The following is a 19,637-nucleotide window of genomic DNA, read 5'->3' on the forward strand; positions in this document are numbered from 1 at the left end:
GTGTGTGGGGGGAGGGGAGGGGAGAGGGCTCTGTCTGCAGTCCAAGTGTGTGTGGGGGGTAGCAGTCTGCAGTCCAAGTGTGGGTGGAGGGATCCTGGCAGTCCAAGTGTGTGAGTGGGGGTGGTTGGGTGGAGTTTAGCAGTCCAAGTGTGTGTGGACCTGCCAGGCAGATTGCAAGTTTATGTATATACCCACATTAGGTGGCATTCACTGCAAAAAAGAAACACAAGCAGCAAGGTGATCTATATATTACATATGCAGAACCCCACCCCCTTCCTCCCCCTCCTCACAAAAATTGGCCAGAGAAACTTACTGTGCCTGACAGCTGGGAGGCAGGCAGAGGAACCTCCCCGGCTGTCAGGTATATGCACGGACCGGGGCAGATTGGAATGGAACCAGCCCGGAAAATTTATGGGTGCAGCCCTAAAAGGTATGGGGACTGTTGAGAGAGTGGGGTCTGTCAAGGGTGGCGTGATCCCTTCTCATAGGGCCTGATTCTGAGATGGACGCAGTTGAGGCCTTCCTTGCATTTTTTTAGCTGCAGTTGCGTCTGAAAGTTTATGCTAATGCTGCTACAATGTTCTTCCCTGATGTACATCTGTGCTTTCAAATATGCAAGGACTAAGATGCTCACTTTTAGTGTCTACAGACGCTGCTATTATGCTTTGTACGTCTTTAGACACCACCATCAGTCTCACAATTTAAACTTTTACCAGCCCTATGCTAGGTGCAGATCATACGTCTGAGTATGGCCTTCAATATGAGCAACTCAGTGTCTCTGTATGCAACCACTTTCAGCAACACACCCATACTACTGTACATCTGCATCTGATTACTAAAACTAAAACATATTGGCCCCCACAGGAGAAAAATAAAACATGCATACTTGCCCCAGTCCCTCACAGAAGACTGACTTGTCTGGCTGGCAGCTGACATGCTTGGCTTCACCCCAAGAGCGCTGTGTATTTGGCTGTTTCCCGGCACAAGAGCCACCAAGAGCTGTAGTTTATTTTGATCACTGAGGTGCCCAGGCTGGTAACACTACAAACACAGGTGCTGCAGGAAAAATCGTCTGTACCTAACTGCCTTGCAGGTCCGATTCAGGTGGCTGGGGGGGCAGATAGTGTATGTCCCTTGGGGTGGGGGTAGGGTGGGTAGTATATGTTCCAGAGACAGGGTCAATGTGGTTAGTGTATGTCCATGGGCCGAGGGGTGAACTGTATGTCTCGGGGGCCAGGGGGCAGGGTGGTTAATATGTTAATTTATGTCACTGGGGTTGGGGGGGAGTGAGCAAGAGTAGGGTGGGCAATGTATGTCCCTGTGACAGGGGGGGAGGGTGGGCAGCATATGTCCCTGGGGCCGAGGGGGTGGTAGAGCGGGAAGTGTATGTCCCAGGGTCAGTAGGTTTGTCATGTTTATCCTGTACCAATGACCCTAATAATTGCCCTTATCTGCACGCGCGGTGGGGGTGGTGAATAATCTAGTGCTATAAACATACAGGTGGCTAACCACTTCCCATCTGCCAGCCCAAGATTTTGTCTTCTGCAAGCTTAGGGTCCATTGAACCACAGCACTTATAACCGCAGCACTCAGAGTCGGATCCTGTAACTACAGACCAAGGTCTAACTGGTTCCCTTTCTATGTCGACCAGACTCTGAATGGGCCCTTCCCACTGAGGACCAGGCTCTCTGTTTTCCCCCCGGTCACTATGAATCAGGCTCTGAGTGGGCCCCTTTCAGTGCACACCAGGCTCTGAGTGGGTCCATTTCACTGTGGACCAGGCTCTCAATGCCCCCCAGTATGGATCAGGCTCTGAGTGGGCACCTCTCACTGCACACCAGGCTCTGAATAGGCCCCTCCCACTGTGGACCAGGCTTTGAATGGGCCCCTCTCTCTGCAGACCAGGCTCTGAGTGAGTCCCTTTTACTGTGGACCAGGTTCTGGATGGGCACCCCACTATGGACCAGGCTCTGAATGGGCCCCCTCACTGCACACCAGGTTATGAGTAGGCACCTCTCACATCACTATAGGCCAGGCTCTGTTCTGAGAACTGTTGACCAGGATCTGAGATGGGCAGGGGGGATGGTGCTTAGTGTAGAACACTCCGCCTCCCCTCGCACACTGGCTAGTAATAATGAAAGTAAGCAGCAGCGACTATGCTATGCCACTGCTCCTGGCTAACGGCACCCGAAAGTGCCTGCTAGCCGGGAGCCGATGACAACTCCGGTTTGCGGTCCACAGTGTGGAACGCAAATCCTGGAAGTGATGCAACCGGCTGGTCAGTGCTTGAATCAGCCCGGGTCAGTAGGCAGGGGGTTCCGGCATGAAAGGCAGGGTAAGCCAGCCCAGCAGAGGGGTTAATGGGACCGGCCCAGCGGGAACTTACCCGGTGGCCCAATACGCCCCTTGGACTGATGGCTCTAGCACTGCAGAATTGTACAGAATTCAATTGATCTGCCAATATATCGGCCAGTGTGTACCCAGTATTGGAGCTCCTGGTAGTGCTGTATTTATAATTATATGCTTATGTAATTACACTGTAAACCATATCTGTTCATTTCTGATTTTGTTCTTACCTTTATAGACAGAGATGAAGGAAGGTTGTACAGTTTCTGGGATTACACCCTCTGGGAGCTCCTTTAGGAACAGTTTAAGAAGACTGGCCGCGCTATCTATATCACCATCTTGGCTTAGATCCACCTTCTCCCCCTCATCGTACTTTGCTTTCAAAGCCATTACTTTCTTCTGTGAACCAGTAATTCTAAATAGGCCTTTATGTGCCAGACCTGCAAGAAAGCAGTTGATTTGGTTATTGAGCTGCTGCCAGTAAGTCAGTAATGTAATGTGTAGGCTTGCTTTACTATATTTTTATCTGGATAACTAAGTACTAGAACATACTGCACTATACATACACATTGTTCTTAAGAATGAACACCTAATATGTTCTGTCTTTATCCAATGTAAATCAGAGACTAGAGCTGTCACAGAATCTACGCTCACAGACTGACTGTTGCACCCTCGTTGGGACTGGTCAGTGCAGAATAGTCAAATCAGCGCCCGGTATCCTTGAAGGAGCGGCGGGTGTTTGGCTCTGGTCCAGCAGCCAATAGGAAGCAGACGCGACGAGCCAATCGCGGCTTGCCACGTCATAGCCCTACCCACTCGTGGCATCTTGTATTAGATTTTCCTTCTGGGCGGACAGTGGACCTTGCACTTCGGTGCAAGGTCGAGTCTTCACCTGGTGCGCGAGTACCTATAGGTGAAACTCGGGATCTGAGGCAAAAGTGCCAATGATGATTCTCACTTAAAACCCGATTCTATTTGTCTACTCCTCGGTTCGTTAGGGCGTAGCGGTCGGCATTGAGGAAGGACGGTTCTCACGCCATCTCTGTCCTCCTAGGTCATCGTGTCCCTGTCCAGTTTGGAATTCCAGGATCGTCTGATCAACATACGGCTGGAAGGTGAGGGTGCGATGCCAGGTAAGCCTCAAGGATACACCTGCACAGCAGCAGGCGCCGCACAGCACCCCTCTTACAATTCCTATACTTAAATGACAGATTAGTAGCTTCCACAACACACTGTATGGATCATATGAAATCAATTATTGCACTGTTCACTCAGCAAGGGTGCAGCGGGGGATGGTGTTCTGAGTACCCAGAAACCCCTCCTGATGGTCTGATTTTCTTTGGTACACTGGCCACAGGCCGTGCTATAGGAATCACATAATTTTGGCCCTGCTCCCTCTCACAGACCACTCTCATAGAACCTCCCCCCTTTCAAATCTTGCATTTGCCCCTGCACAGTGGTATTCTAGATTAATTAAGCTCCATGGTAGTGCAACCATTTCACATTATGCCACTTTGAAGTTCGTCTAATTCACATTCTGCAACACAGTATCCCTTTTCTGGTAGTGAATACTGCTCCATAAAACAAACTTAACTGCATCAGGCAGGGGCGTATTAAGAGAGGAGGGGGCCGTGTGCAATCTCCGTCTGGGACCCCCTCTTCTTTGCCAAGCGACCAGCAGCGCACCGAGCACAGCAGACTCTGGGCACTAGAGTAGACTCTAGTGCTATGCCAGAGTCTACTGTGCATGCGCAGGTCACCGGGGAAATGGTGCAGTAGCCATTTTCCCAGTGATTTCCATACTGCGTCTGTGCAAAACGCCGGGAAAATGTCCGCAGCGCCCATTTTTCAGGCAATTTATAGAACGATGGTATCGCTGACGCGGGACTCGGAGAGGTAAGTATTTAATAAATGGGTGTAGAGTGTGTGGTGTGAGCCCCCCTGGACCAAGAGGCCCCTGTGCACTGTACACCCTGCACCCATTATAGATAAGCCCCTGGCTTCAGGCCCTGATCAGTTGCATCATTATTTCTACATGTTTAACACTTAGAATTGTCAAACATTTCCCTGCAGCTGCTTGTGTTTACATCACTTTGATGTTTCATTTACTTCCTTTCCACCTGTCACCACCTGATAAGCCAGTGTCTCTGGCTGTTGAATACCACAGTAGTGAAATTCTATACAGTACTATCATGTTCTTAATTGCATGTAGGTCAGTGGAAAGTAATCCAGCTTGTAAATCCCTGACGAAAGAAAAACCCCCTCCCACACTGTACACTGCAAACAGAACATCATACTTGTCTACCCTCCCGGAATGGCCAGGAAGCTCCCAATACTCTGGTGCTGCTCCCAGCCACCTGGAAAGGCATACAAGTATCCCGCAGTCCACTCCCACGTCCGCCCAGCACCGCTCACTTCTCTGAGTAAAGTGGACTGGCCGGGCAGCCGATGACGACATTCATGGTGAATCACATCATTGTAGCCACGCCCCCTGCTTTACAATGCCATTAATATCAGCATTGTACAGTGGGAGGTGTGGCCACAATGACACGATCATGCCAGCACACACTACACAACACCCACCTATGCCATGGAGGGGTGTTTCAAGAGCGGAGGGAGCCTGTGCAGGGGCAGAACTATGGGAGACAATGGAGGCACCTGCTGCCGGGCTCCAGCTCTGAAGGGGTACCTCCTTCATTGTCCACAACATATTCACCCTACTTAGGGCTGTAACTATGTACCCAGAGTGTACCATCACAGCTGCCCAATACATGGCACTACTTCCTGGCACCTGAGAAGCCACCATACAGTGGAGAGCTCCATGTCAGACCATTAGCTGCTGCCTTCATCTATCTATAGCCTGTCTGCATTCAAATTGCTACATTACAGTGTCAGCAGCTGTAACGGGGAAAAGGGGGGGGGCACCAAATTAAAACTTGCCTCCGGGCATCTGGGATGAACTTGCACACTGGGCACTAGAGTATGCCTAGAATCTATAGTGCATGCGCAGATCACCGAGAAAATGGGCACGGCGGCCACTTTTCAGGCATTTTTACAGCGCTGACACCAGCACTGACGTGGGACTCTGGAAAGGTAAGTATAATATGGGTGCGAGGTGTGCGGTGCACCCATTATAAATATGCCCCTGATGCCGCGCCATGCCCCCTCAATCCCCCCTGATGTGCCTACCTGACTGCCTTCTCTCAGAGGGGGCAGCCAGAATGTCAGCAAGTATGCATAAGATTAATTGCTGTGATTACTCTTTCCACCTTGTAAACGTGTAAAGGACTTGCCAGGCTGAACATGAACAGCAGAAGAAAAGTGTCTATAGTTTTCAAAGGTTTTTGTTATTAGAGTCATAAAACCCTAAAATGATGGAGAATCTGGACTATCATGCAGCTTTATTGCTCCACACAGGGAGCTGTTCCATCTATGTAAAGTGATCTCATTGCTCTGCCTCTTTCTGCCAAAATACATGGCAAGGTGTGATGCTGTCTGGTTCCTGCAATTTGTGTACTAGGTGAAATACGGACAAAACGATTATACATTTTCCCATTTAAAGAAGGAATGCAGACAGGCAACTATGAGATGAGCCAAGGCCTGCACCAGGTCTACAAGCACCCTGTGTAATACATTTTAGAGTGCCCCCCTCCCCATCCATCAACATTCATAATTAATACTATACATTAAAAACTAGGCAGGGGCTTGTTACTGCGCATGCCTCTATGGTGCACCACGCATGTGTCCTGACTGTGTCCATACAGACTGTTGCAGTTGTAAGTTCAGGCACACAAAGGTACAGTGTATTGAAAATGAGTTGTGGGCATTCCTGGGCATTGACAAGAAGGTGGCATAGCGCACGCATGGAGATGGTCTGTGTTATGGGAGAGCTGCAGACATGTCGGTGAAAGTGCTTGCATACACAGACGCTCCACTGCTCACATAGGAGGCCATACTCAGACAGAGAAACTGCACCTGCCATAGAGCTGGTGCAAGTTTCAATTGTGCAACCGATGGTGCGCCTAAAGAAGTACCAATTGGTATTTCAGCCTCTATGGACGTGGGTATCTCAGTCCTTCAACATTCACTTCATACGTATGATGTACACCAGCACTGCACGTGATTATACATAGGCCCCTTAGTGCTTTGTTTGTGGGGCTTCACTCTATTCATACAAGACTGACAGGGAGAGATTTATTAAAGCTTGGAGAGCAAGAAAGCGGATGGAGATAAAGTACCAACCAATCAGCTCCTAACTGTCATTTCTCAAACACAGCCTGTGAATCAGGGACGGAATGCCTTTCATGTGCATGTAGGAAATTAATTCCCAAGTCTGTGTGTGGCTGCCTCTGGCTATGCAAGTGTTACAGTTGTTTGTGAGGTGTTTGGTAGGTGGAGCTTAGGGGAGGGCAGCCTATAGATGTGGTTTAGACTATTTCTAGTGTAGTGGACATTCTGGGTTCAATGTTTTCGACTGTGTGATTTTCAACCCACCCTGGTGGGTGGGTTGCTTGTCAGTTGGTGTCGGCTCTATACGAGGTGGAAAAGAATGACAGCAGTCGCTATTTGCTTTTAGATCTTGAGGTGCTCTTCCCACCAATACATGGGTTAAGCTGATTCTACTCTACTAGGGTCAGCGGCACCACCAGTCGAGGTGGGCCATTTTGTTGTGTCATTTGTGGGAGGTGGATACCTTGAGTGATGGTGGTGGGTTGGCAGTTGGCCGCCCACCTAGGCCTATGTGAAGTTAGTACAAATGGTGATCTTGCATACTGGGGACGTTCTTTCTTCACCACCATACATGATAATGTCTAAGTTATTTACCTTGCACTGGTAGGGGGCAGTCGCATATCAGACGATAGGGCATTTATGACAGTTAGGAGCTCTCAGTTGTTATAATAACTGTGCTAAACCTTTCTTTGTGCTTATATATGCACAAACATTTAGATAGATGTTATTTAGGTGGAAGAGTATATATTTTTCTTATGTTATTAGGATGAAAGCCAGGAATGCAATATTTTAATAATATTTTTTCCCTTATGGAGCTGAATGTAAAACTATTTGATTTTTAAAATGGAATACGTATTCAGATTTAGGAAACAGGAGTAGGCAATCACCATGGTTTGTGTCCTTTAGATATTTCAATATTGAATGGAACCGTATGAGAAATATACAGTATAATGATGTTTATTAGACATTCCGTGAAATTTAAAATAACACACACACATATACAGATTTTTATATTTTGCTTTTGTTTTGTTAACTTTATGTGAATAAATAAAATTCATAATTTATATTATATTATTTTGTGAATGCAATTCTTCATGGTTATCTCTACTCATACCTATTATGTGACTGCAAAACAGTTATTAAGGAGAACAATTTACCTAGTTATAAGGTTGAATGTATAACTGTTTTTCTTATTTACCCAGAAAAGCACCCTTAAAAAATAATAGTAGCAGTTATTTGATTTACATCTGAAATATATTAGAAATGAAGGCCAAAAGTCTTGAGATAGTTGCCTAGTGAAGTGCAGCAACTCGACGTGGCATCGATTCCACAAGTGGATGGAAGACGTCTGGGGAGATGTTGACTTATGCAGTCTATATAGTTTCCCACAGCTCCCTGATATTTTTAGGTGCAGGATCTTGGGTGTAAATGGACCTTTCCACCATGTCCCATAAATACTTGATTGGGTTCATGTCAGGTGAATGTGGTAGCGACACCATTAGTTGGAACTCCCCAGAATGCTCCTTGAACCAATTCCGGATAACTTTTGACTGATGACACAGTACATTATCCTGCTGGAATATTCCATTGTTGTGGGGGCACATGAAGGGCCGCAAAGGGTCATCAAGCAATGCAACAGAGCCTTTACCGATCAATGATGTGTTAAGGTGGACCACAAGACTCAATCCATGGCATGTGAACCTACCCCACTCCATTAAGGGAACCACCACTAGCCTGCAGTGTGCCTTGTTGACAACTGGGGTCCATGGCCTCATGTGATCTGCACCACACCGGACCCTACCACCAGCCAGAAACAACTGGAACCATGGCTCATCGGACCACACCACTTTTGCTAGACCTCCAGGTTCCAAATAGCAATGTCGCAAGCCCAGGTCAGGTACGGTGTCCAGTGTTGTAGTGTTAACAGGGACACTGGTGGTTCTTCTTCTCCCATATCCCATGTATGCTAAAGAATGCTGCTCTGACCTGCTGGATATGCATCTACTACTTCCTGCATTGAATGTCGATGTGATATGAGCCAGTGTCACTTGTCTGTTACCATTGTCTTAAGTTCTTACCACTTTTTGATGTATCTAAATGGTTGCTTAATTTTTTATATATTTTTATTTCGTAGTACCATATGTACACATCTTGAACATATGAAACATCATTTTAAACATTTTTTTGAATTAATAAAATTATATATTTGATAGAATATTAAGTTTCATCCATTTTTGAAATATTATTACGAGTTTTCCATTTTTTAATAATCCCAGATTGGGCCAAAAACACAGACGGACATCGGGGTTTTCAGAAATAAATGTCCAAAGCTCATATGATATACTACAGAAGATCAGTGCAATACTGTACTGGATAAAATTTGGCTCATAAAACACATTGATTTGCACTATGGAAGTGTTTTCTATGTTTTCTCCTCCTTTGACTATCTGAGGACATCAAGCTTAATTGCCAACTACACCATCGTTGCAATCAGCAACCACCATAGGAGAACGGTGACTATTAGGTCCAACGTTATACACTCACAGTCAAAGGGTGAGTGCGATTCTTATTTCTTATTCACTAGCATTGCGGATTTTCACTATATATTGTTTTCTCTCTTTTTTTTACATTCAAAGTTTTTATTTAAATCAACTAAGAAGAAGAAACACATCCACAGTATTCAACAAAAACACAAAATTAAATTATTATACAACATAAAATAAATCACAAATAATATAAGACAAGTGAAAAATATACAACAAGGCCTGGAACAGAACATACGGTAAAAAAGGGAAAAGGAGGGGGGAGGGAATGAGAAAAGAACCACCCGAGATAATATCCTAAAAATTAATTAAAATATGAGGCGAGTCAACAAGTTCTACTGATATGGCCTGAATAGGAGGGAGAATCTTTAAACAGAAACCATGGTCCCCATATGTCACTGAACTCTCTATATCTAGTAGCCCCAGACATCATAAGATCATCCATAGACATATAGAAATCCAATCTGGAGAACCACTCAGCTATAGTTGGGGGGTTCGGTGATCTCCAGTGGACTGGGATTACCGCCTTGGCAGCACTGTTGAGGTGTTTCATAATCGATTTTTTTATATAAAGACAGCGGACCCTCTATCTTATTGAGGAGCCAGAAATCAGGTTCTGAGCTAATGTCCTGGCCTACAATCTCTTTAGATAAAGAGATCACTGAGTTCCAGAAGGGATGTAAAGAAGCACATTCCCACCATATATGGAGAGGGGAACCAACAGCTGAGGCACATCTCCAACATGTAGCGGAAACACCAGGGTACATTTTAGCAAGGACTGAGGAGCATCTGTACCAGCGGGCCAAAACTTTAAACTCAGTCTCCACTACTGAAGAGCTAACCGAACAGAACATAGTGGCCTGAAAAATCTTATCCCAATCTTTAGGGACTAATTGTATACCCAGATCCTTTTCCCAGTCAGCTGTGAAGCGTGGCAATGTGAAAAATGTGTCTTCAATAAGTAATTTATATCCATAAGAGAGAAAATGTTGAGGACGGGACTGGGACTGAGACATCGATTCAAAAGGAGTCAGTAGTCTACGAGCAGCCTCTCGGATCAATTTACTAGACAGAAAATATTGTATAGGGAGATATCTCCAAATCTCAGAGGCTGGTAGATCCCAAGTCTCTTGAATTTGGTTAAAAGAAAGCACCCCAGACGAGGACACCAGCTGACCGACACACGTCACCCCAACCTGTACCCAATGTCGATATGTGGAGAAAATTACCCCTGGGGGAAGTTCCAGATTATGAAAAAGTAGGGTCATAGGAGAGATTGTAGGTCTTTTCCTTAATGATTTCCAAAGAGTAATAGTCGGGCCTACAGTGGGGTGGGTAATAGAGGGAAGGGCCTGTAACCACGCTGTCAATCCAAGGCATGCTGAGATCTCGTGGCTCTCAAGCCTCTCCCTCTGTCTGTCAGAATCAGGTTGGGTCCATTCGAGGACTCTACTGAGGGCCACCGCTTCATAGTAAGTAAAGAAATGGGGCAACTGCCACCCCCCAAGTGTCTACATCTGAAGAGAACGTCATGTCTAAAGCGAGGTCGTCTTCCACCCCACACAAAGTCTCTCACCAAGCAGTGAATGTTCAGAAACCAGCTCTTAGGGATGTAAATCGGGAGAGTCTGGAGCAGATAAAGTATTCTAGGAAGTATATTCATTTTGATTATACTCGCCCTACCCAACCACGAGAACATACCCCGATGCCAGTCCCGAAGTTCACTTCTGATCTTTGTCAAAAGGGGTAAAAAGTTATCTGAATACAACCTGGACAGGTCACAGTTCAGCCAAATCCCCAAGTATTTAAGCTTTGAGGGATGCCAGGAGAAGGGAAAAGAGGCCTGTAAACCTTCCGCCACTGTGGGGGGAAGTGAAGGGTTAACTGCTATAGATTTAGAGTAGTTTATTTTGAAATTAGAGAGAGCACCAAAGTCCCGGAATTCAGAAACTAAGTTAGGTACAGAAATAGAGGGGTTGGTAAGGATGACCAGAAGGTCGTTGGCAAATAAAGCCAGCTTATATTCACGCCCATCTACAAACACCAAAGTCCCGGAACTCAGAAACTAAGTTAGGTACAGAAATAGAGGGGTTGGTAAGGATGACCAGAAGGTCATCGGCAAATAAAGGCATCTTATATTCACACCCATCTACAAACAACCCAGATATGTCCGGGTTTAATCTGATAGCCCTAGCCAACGCCTCCATACATAAAACAAAAATAATGGGGGATAGGGGGCATCCCTGTCTAGTGCCATTAAAAATTCGCACTGGAACGGAAAGGGCACCATTTATCTTAATACGTGCCGTAGGTGTGGAATATAAAGCCAGGATCCTATGCAAGGAGGCAGGACCCAACCCCATGTGTGCCAATAAACCCCTCATGAAATTCCAATTTATTCTGTCGAAGGCCTTCTCTGCATCAGTGGATAACAGAAGAGCTGGGGACTTTTCCGTTACAGCAAGATGCATCAGGTCAATTACCTTGGTAGTGTTGTCGCGTGCCTCCCGGCCCGGGAAAAATCCAACCTGGTCTGAATGAACTGACGCAGGAAGAAGACTCTTAAGTCTGTTTGCAATAAGTTTGGCAAATAGTTTAATATCTGTATTCAGTAGGGAGATAAGCCTATAGCTGGAGCACAGGGCTGGGTCCTTACCGTCCTTATGGATAACCGCAACATGGGCTTCAAGGGACTGGGATGAAAAACCTATCTTATCAGATACAGAGTTAAAAGCCAACAACATCTTGGGTAAAAGAGTGGTCTTAAACATTTTATAATATGATATCGTATAGCCATCGGGGACCGGGCTTTTACCAGTAAGGGTGTTTTTTAGAGCTTCTTCTAATTCCTCCAACGTGAATGGGCTGTCTAACCAGTCTCTATCCTCATCGGAGATAGAGGGGAAACTAACCTTCCAGAGATAATTAGATACAGTCTCCTGAAAAGCAGCAACCAAGGAGGAAAGGTTATACAGTTTCGAACAGTAAGATTGAAATGCTGATGCAATCTCGGTGGTCAATCTACAATCTCTACCAGTCCCATCCTTGACTGCCTCTATAAAAGATACTACTCTCTGAGCCCGCAAGGCCCGTGCCAATAATTTACCTGGTTTATTGCCCCATTGAAAAGAACGATTTTTACATAAACGAAAGTCTCTTTTCACCCCTTCATTGAATAGTTTATTGAGTTCAGATTGGGCCAAGGATAAAGCTTTCTGATCTGCAACTGGCAAAAGAGGCTTTGTATTTTAATTCAAACAATCTAATTTGCTGTAGCAAGTGATGAGTGTTGGTTGGTATTAGGCGCATAGAGACATGCAAAAGTGTAAATCTGACCATGGAGAGCGCCCTTAACTAATAATGCCCAACCATCAACTATAGAAAAGTGCTCCAGGGCTGTGAAAGGGAGACGACGAGAGAATAAAATTGCTACTCCTAGGGTTTTACCGTCCCTATTATTACAATAAAAAGTATTTGGAAAATTGCATCCTTTCAAAGAAGTAGCTGCACCAGCTTTAAAGTGTGCCTCCTGGATAAAAGCCACATCAGCCTTAAGGACATATAATTCACGCAGTGCCCTAGATCATTTTTCAGGGATATTTAGCCCTTTTTCTTTTATTGAAACAACCCTAAGGGTTGTATTCCTAGAACTGGTCGCCATCATATACTAATAATAATCTTGGGTGGGGGGAAGAGGCATGGGAAGGGGAAAAAAAATGTAAATAAATAAAACAAGAAAAGGAAAAAAAAAAGGACACAAATAGGTAACAATAATGGAGAACTTTGAAAAACCGCTCCTTAGCCGCACGGGTGTGACGTACAGAACCTGGCATAAGGACAAGCATATGTGGTGTGGGGGGACACTGGGGGTCAGTGACAGCAGCCGCCAAAACTAGAAAAACACAGTAAACTACCTAAGCATTTACAGTCTTAAAATATTATAAAATCTAAGGTAGACCTAAGACATAATACTTCCAAAAACACGTCAATAGAACATCAAAACATGGAAAATAAAAAAGAGTTTAGAGAATATGTCAAAATATATAGACCGAAAGTACATGGGGAAAACATATAAAAAATGCAAGGCACAAAAGTGAGCCACACTCACAAAACCTCTGGGTTAGCACGAGTCCGGGCAGTAAGTTCGCAGTTGAAAGGGGAGATATAACAATCTGTAACCGTAAGGAAGGCAGATGGCAAACAGTGTGATAATTCCGTAAAACAGATGACTATCCAAAAAAGTGCCTTTAATATGTAGGCCGGCTAAACCCAGGTCCATGGGATTAATAAGGCAAAGCAGACCAAAAGAAATTCATGTCACCCGACTATCGGATGGTCTTCTACGACGCTTGGGACTCTTTGCTGGGTATTCAACAACTTGCCATCTGTCGTCATCCATCTGAAGCGCAGGTGGAAAAGGGCCCATTGTGCAATCTTGCAAATCTGGGAGCTGGGGAGGAGTAATCCCCAAAGCGGCACAGAAGGAAGACAAATCCGAAGGATCTTTAAGGATGATCTGTATCCCCTGGTGCGTTACCTGTAGACTGAAAGGGAAGCCCCATCTATGGCGCAAATTGAGATTACGTAGTTCCACTATAAGAGGTCTGAGGGCTCTGCGGTTCTGGAGAGTAGACAGATCTTGAAAAATCTGGATCCTTTGCCCATCGATGGAGTCTTGATTATGGACCTTGCGTACAATCTCCTCCTTCTGTGTAAAATAATGTAGGCGACATATAATGTCTCTCGGCTGGTCTCCCGCTGCACTTAGCGCCCTGTGTGCCCTACCAAAGGCAATTGAAGATTCTGGATCCCTACCCAGGGTATTGTTAAAGATTCTGGTGAGATAATCAGTCAGACTATTCGCAGGGATATCTTCCGATACACCCCAAATCCTAACATTGTTGCGCCTGCCTCTGTTGTCCAAGTCCTCCAACCACTGGTACATGGCAGTGATCAAAGATGCCTGGCGGAACACCACTTCACGTAGACTATTATAAGCATCCATTGAGGTGTCCCGAAATTCCTCACATTGAGAGACCCTCTTGCCCAGGTTTGAAATTTCTGCTTTTATTTCCGCTAGTTCTGAACGTATAGTGGCATGAAGATTACGCTCTAGAGAGGTAAAGTCTTGACGGGTAGGCATAGTTTGCTAGAGTCGGGAGTATTTGTGAAAGATCATTTCCATCAGGGGTTTGGACGGACTGGGAGGAAGCAGCAGGAGGTTCAGATTCAGCCGCAGGTTCATGAAGTGGTGAAGGCAAAGAGCAGGAGTCATCACTGAGCGGTGATGGGACTCTCGGCTTAAGGAATTGTCGCAGGTCTGATCTAGAAGGAGGAGGACAGGCGTCCTTTTTCGGCAGAATGCTTTTTAATCCTCTCCATGGCTCACAGTAAATTAGATGTTAGGACAAAAATAAATAAATAAAACTAAGTTATACACTCTTCTTAAAATTATGAGACGTGTACTTAGACAGCGGTGAGGCGACTGCTGGTCACATTCCAGTGTTAGAGCATAAGAGCTAGTCACATCTTGGGGCGAATCGTTTTCTCTCTTTTTATCATATATGGGGAACTTCTAAATAATCATAAACCCCCAAGACAGCGCCAGAACCAACTTCTCCTTCAGCATTGTAATGGATTTGCATCAAGGCTAATAAAAGGAACAGCAATCCATACATCACTATTGTTATTATCTATTTGTGTGTTTATTTACTGCATTGATTTTTTTAATCAGACTTTTCATTGTAGCCACTTTTGTTTTTGTTGTTATTTTTGCTTTGGGTGCTTGATTTTTACTTATTCTTAAGGCTGGTGGTACACACTAGACGATGTATAGTGTGCACTGACCATACACACTTGCGGGGGCCATGCTGCATTCGGCAACTTGGCCATTCCTAACGATATCGCTTGACAGACCTGCATGCAGGTCCTACGAGCGATGTAGCTGACAACACGTGGGAGCGCGCATCGTCAGTGACATTGAGGGTACACACTAGACAAATGTGCCCGATATCGGGGAAAATAACTATAAAGAATATAGTATAAAGGGCGCTGTCATGTGTCAATTTTCCAAGCAGCTGCTAAAAGGGAGGTAGTCAGCCTCCTACAGAACAATATAAACGAGCAATAAGCAGCGCTGATGATAAATAATATATCACAATTTAATAAAAACAATAATGCAAAATATACACAATAAAAAACCCAGTACTGAGTATAGTTAAACCCTAGAGGAATGTAAAATTATCACATGTATTATCATGCATTAAGTACGTACAAAGCAATCTAAAAAGGCATACATCTTATATACCCTGTAGGCACTGGATACTTCAGCATATAATAATGGATATGCACCGGGCAAAAAGTCATTCAGAATGGCAAAAAAAAAATCCAGTAGTATTGTAGGTATATTACCGGCTTGCATCAAGATGGTGAGGATTCCTATATTTAGCGATGGTATCATAGTCAGCAATGTTCCAACGCAAGTGGATGTACTGTAGCCTCATAATGACCAGCACTGGAAATATTGTACAAAGTCCCAAGCCCAAAAAGGTGCTCCAATGAAGGGTAAAGTGCTGATGTCCAAAGTGACAAGTGCCAATAACCAGGGTAGAGAACCACCGGGGGTTTACCCTTCAGTACTGGGTTTATTATTTTGTATTTTTTGCATTATTGTTTTTAATAAATTGTTCTATATTATTTACCATCAGCGCTGCTTATTGCTCGTTTATATTGATGTGCCCGATATCTCGTCCAATCCGGCCATCTGGACGAGATATCATCTACCATGTACCTGGCATTAGAAACAGCTGCATTTCATTTGTCTACTTTATATATATAAATCTATGGCAATATTAATAATTATAGGCCTATTTCTCAATTAAAACTTGTGGGATATCCCCCCAAAACACCCATTTTCATGGGTACCCACAAATTTGAAGGATCCATTGGAAGGATGTACAGGGGGCCACAGAAAATATATGGGATCTATCTTTTGCTGTCTCCCCCATTTTCGACTGCAAAATGCTTCATTGCCAAATTTCCCAAGCTAAGGAATGCAAATCATTTCAGAGCTTGGCCCCAGAAGCTAATGCCATCAGAAGCTCTTTTCACCTCTAACTCATCGCAGGGATGGGCTTCTTTTGGAGCACCTGTCCCTTATTGTTTACTATAGAGAACATCTCTGGTGAAATAATGTGTGACATTTGTGTTTGCAGAGCAACCTGACACATAACCTTTCCTATTGCTTTTTGGTTGAGGATTACATCGTCTTTTCTATAAGTTCAATATACTGTATAGCTTGCTACATTAACATTGCTGTCCTCTAACATACCAAGTGGACATACTGTAAGCGGACATAACTAAGTGGACATAACGTAAGTGGACATATCATAAGTGGACATACCATATGTGGACATATCGTAAGTGGACATACCATAAGTGGACATATATTGTAAGTGGTACTGTACGTGGACATTACGTAAGTGGACATACCATAAATGGACATACCGTAAGTGGACACCATAAGTGGATATATCATAAGTGGACATACCGTACGTGGACATTACGTAAGTGGACATACCATGAGTGGACATACCGTAAGTGGACATACCATAAGTGGATAGATACTCCACGGCCTCTTTAATCACCAAAGGAACATTACCATTCTCTAATAATTTATCTTGTGAAAGTGAAACACCAAATACTGCATTTTCAGACTTCTTCTGTCTCATTCGTTCGGGAGAAATCTTATTGATGCTGTTTCTAACTGTAACCGCAGATATAGATTGCTGGAAAACAATACATAAGATTTATTAACAACTAGTAAAATGTTCTTTATCCCAGCTAATCACATGCCACTATGTACATTGGACCTGATGATGGACTCAGGAGCAATCTGAGCTGCGGTTGAAGACAGATGTGAGAATTTATGGTAATGCAGCAGGAGGCATCTCTTAAAAAGACACCCACTGCCGACTTCTCAGATCGTCTTCCTGCGTCTTAAAACACAGCATCGGATAACCATCGCAGCCATTTTCCGGACCAACGGACATCTGTGCAACCCTAAGGCTGCCGAAGCCAGTGAAGCTGCATCTGATAACGCAGTCGCTGACTCTGGCACACTCCTAGAATCTGGCAACACGCCTGCGTTTTAGATGCTCCACCCCATCGCCGCCCCCAAACGCCCAAAGCCTGTCAATCAGGCTGCGGCTTCCCCCAAACTGCGACTGGAGCTGCAGCAGGATCATAGCACATGTGCACTGGATAGATGTACAAACAAGGTATATATTGACTATTTACATTTTATTCCCTTTGAATAAATGAAATGTATTGGCCATTACATGCCATGTTGAACAATATTAGGCTAGCTTTGGATACTAAATACATTTAATTCTTGGAACTAATTTCTCCAAATCATAACCATGGGATACTAATTGTATAATTCTGTCTGATTATATAATATCTAAAGGCATTTAGTAATCAATAAATTAGATCCATCTAAAAATGAGCAAGCAGATTAAGAGAAATTAATTGACAATACCTAGTGCAATAAAATCTCTAGATGTAGCCACGTATATGTTATAACTATGCTTATTTAGAGAACATAAAAGCATCGTACTCTGCCAGGCCTGTCAGCATACTGTGTGACCATATTGAGGGTGCTGGTGATTTTCCAACTTATTTCCAGGAGCCATAAACGGGGTTAAATTAAATCTGTTTGAGTTACCAACACTGGAAGAACAAGTGGCAAAACAGGAACAGGACACATTGTGATAACACCAAAGTATTCACCTGATATAAAATAAAAGTCATTTACTTACACATCCTGAAATGGATACACCTGATCCCATAATGAGTATAAGAATCTTGAGCGTAACTAATTTTCTAAATCCGTGTTGTTTATGCCATTTCCAGAATCTACCTGACTATTTGAAAAATAATTTTTACTTACTAAATAATAACATTTGGCTTTGCTTTACTTAAAAATAGAACACTTATAGCAGTTTCACATTAAAAAATGATAAATACTACTTTGTTGTGTAAGGGAACTTCTGACAAACATTTGTTGCTACTCCCAGTCACATGACTGAGACTAAATCAGCTGCAAAACAATAGCCCTGGTCTCCATGGTGCTTTCCTCACAAAATCACAGACACCTCTTAACAGCTTTAAGTTTCTGTAGCAGATGAAATGTACAGTAGTGTCTCAATACAGGTGTGCTGCAGTGTTGTCCAGGGGGTGCTCTGTCCATCAGGGGTGCTCCCCCCAAGTGCTGCAGGTGCAGACTATAAACACTACTGACATAAGAGCTGGACTAAGGGCCCCATTTGTCCCTAGTCTAGACTATACTTTTGTTGTCTCTCTGAATATACAGGAAGCTTTAGAACAGGCCTGGCCAACCTGTGGCTCTCCCGCTGTTGTGAAACTACACAACCCAGCATGCCCTGTCACAGTTTTAGCATTTCCTAATAGCAAAATTGTAGCAGGGCATGCTGAGACTCCTAGTTCAACAGCAGCTGGAGAGCCATAGGTTGGCCGCGCCTGCTTTAAAATTTCAGAGAGTTCTTCAGGATTTCGGAGGAATAGATGAAATTCCCTGATCCAATCCACTTCCCAAGTGACGTGGATTGCCTGAGGGCTTAATGGTGTGAATGGCGTCATTATGGCCTGGTTTCCTGCTGTTCAATGGCACAAATAACGGAATTGTGCAGCAGGGGATGAGACTGTGATGACATGCCGTCAGATGCTCCCACATGGATCACCCCTCCAGAACCTCCTGTAGGGGAATATTACACATTTGGCAATAGGCTTGAGGCCTCCTCTCTAATCCATCCCAGCAGAAATGTATTATCATGATTATCTGGCCCTCCACTACACATGAAAAGTAATAAACTAATATATATTCTTGAAGAAGTCTGATACCTAAAAAGCGAGCGCTCACTCTGAATCAGGGCGAGCGCTTTTTTTTTTAGTTGCGGCCTCTTGGCCACTCGCATAGCTGTGTGTTACACAGGGTAAGGTCTCGTGGCTGCAAGCCCTAGTGGACTTCCTGCTCTAATAGAGCAGGAAGTCCACCTACTGACATCATGAGTGGTGTCAGTAGGGCCGCCCACAAACGGCAGGCGTTCCTGCAGGAACGCCTCCGTTTGCCCAGCCACCCCCCCTCCCCACCTTCCAAACGGGGCGAGCTGTTGATCAACATTGACAGCCTCCCCTTTTGGATGTGAGCGCCAGAGCGAGTGCTTTTTGCGCTCGTTCTGGGGCTCGCACGGCGTGCACACTGGCCAACCATCGACCTGCTTGCGAGTGTTATGCTATGAATCAGGCCCTAAGTCCATTAGAATTCATTCCTTTTATATATATTTATAGTTGTTAATAATGTGTAGGGTTATATCTTAATGTACTCATATGTTTGCACTTTGGATTTTACTTTTTTGCACGATATATTTTATTAATTTATTTATTTATTTACTATTGCTATCAGTATTAAGAGGTTTATCATCACTATACTTATACATG

The 19,637-nt window shown here is 44.3% G+C and overlaps 1 protein-coding gene across 1 annotated transcript in view; it reads right to left on the bottom strand.

Moving 5' to 3' along the window:
* The window catches only part of FAM13C (family with sequence similarity 13 member C), a 382,048-nt gene extending 364,065 nt beyond the window's left edge, over positions 1–17,983 (bottom strand). The window contains exons 1-3 of the mRNA XM_088450454.1: positions 17,939–17,983; positions 16,729–16,906; positions 2,577–2,786 (exon numbers count right to left, since the gene is read on the bottom strand). Coding sequence (XP_088306580.1) covers positions 2,577–2,786; positions 16,729–16,906; positions 17,939–17,968 — 418 coding nt within the window. The 5' untranslated portion in view covers positions 17,969–17,983. The remainder of the gene's footprint in view (positions 1–2,576; positions 2,787–16,728; positions 16,907–17,938) is intronic.
* Between the last annotated feature and the right edge of the window lie 1,654 nt (positions 17,984–19,637).

The sequence above is a fragment of the Taudactylus pleione genome, unplaced genomic scaffold (assembly GCF_031769625.1).
Source record: "Taudactylus pleione unplaced genomic scaffold, aTauple2 ptg000518l, whole genome shotgun sequence".
NCBI classification, from domain to species: Eukaryota; Metazoa; Chordata; class Amphibia; order Anura; family Myobatrachidae; genus Taudactylus; species Taudactylus pleione.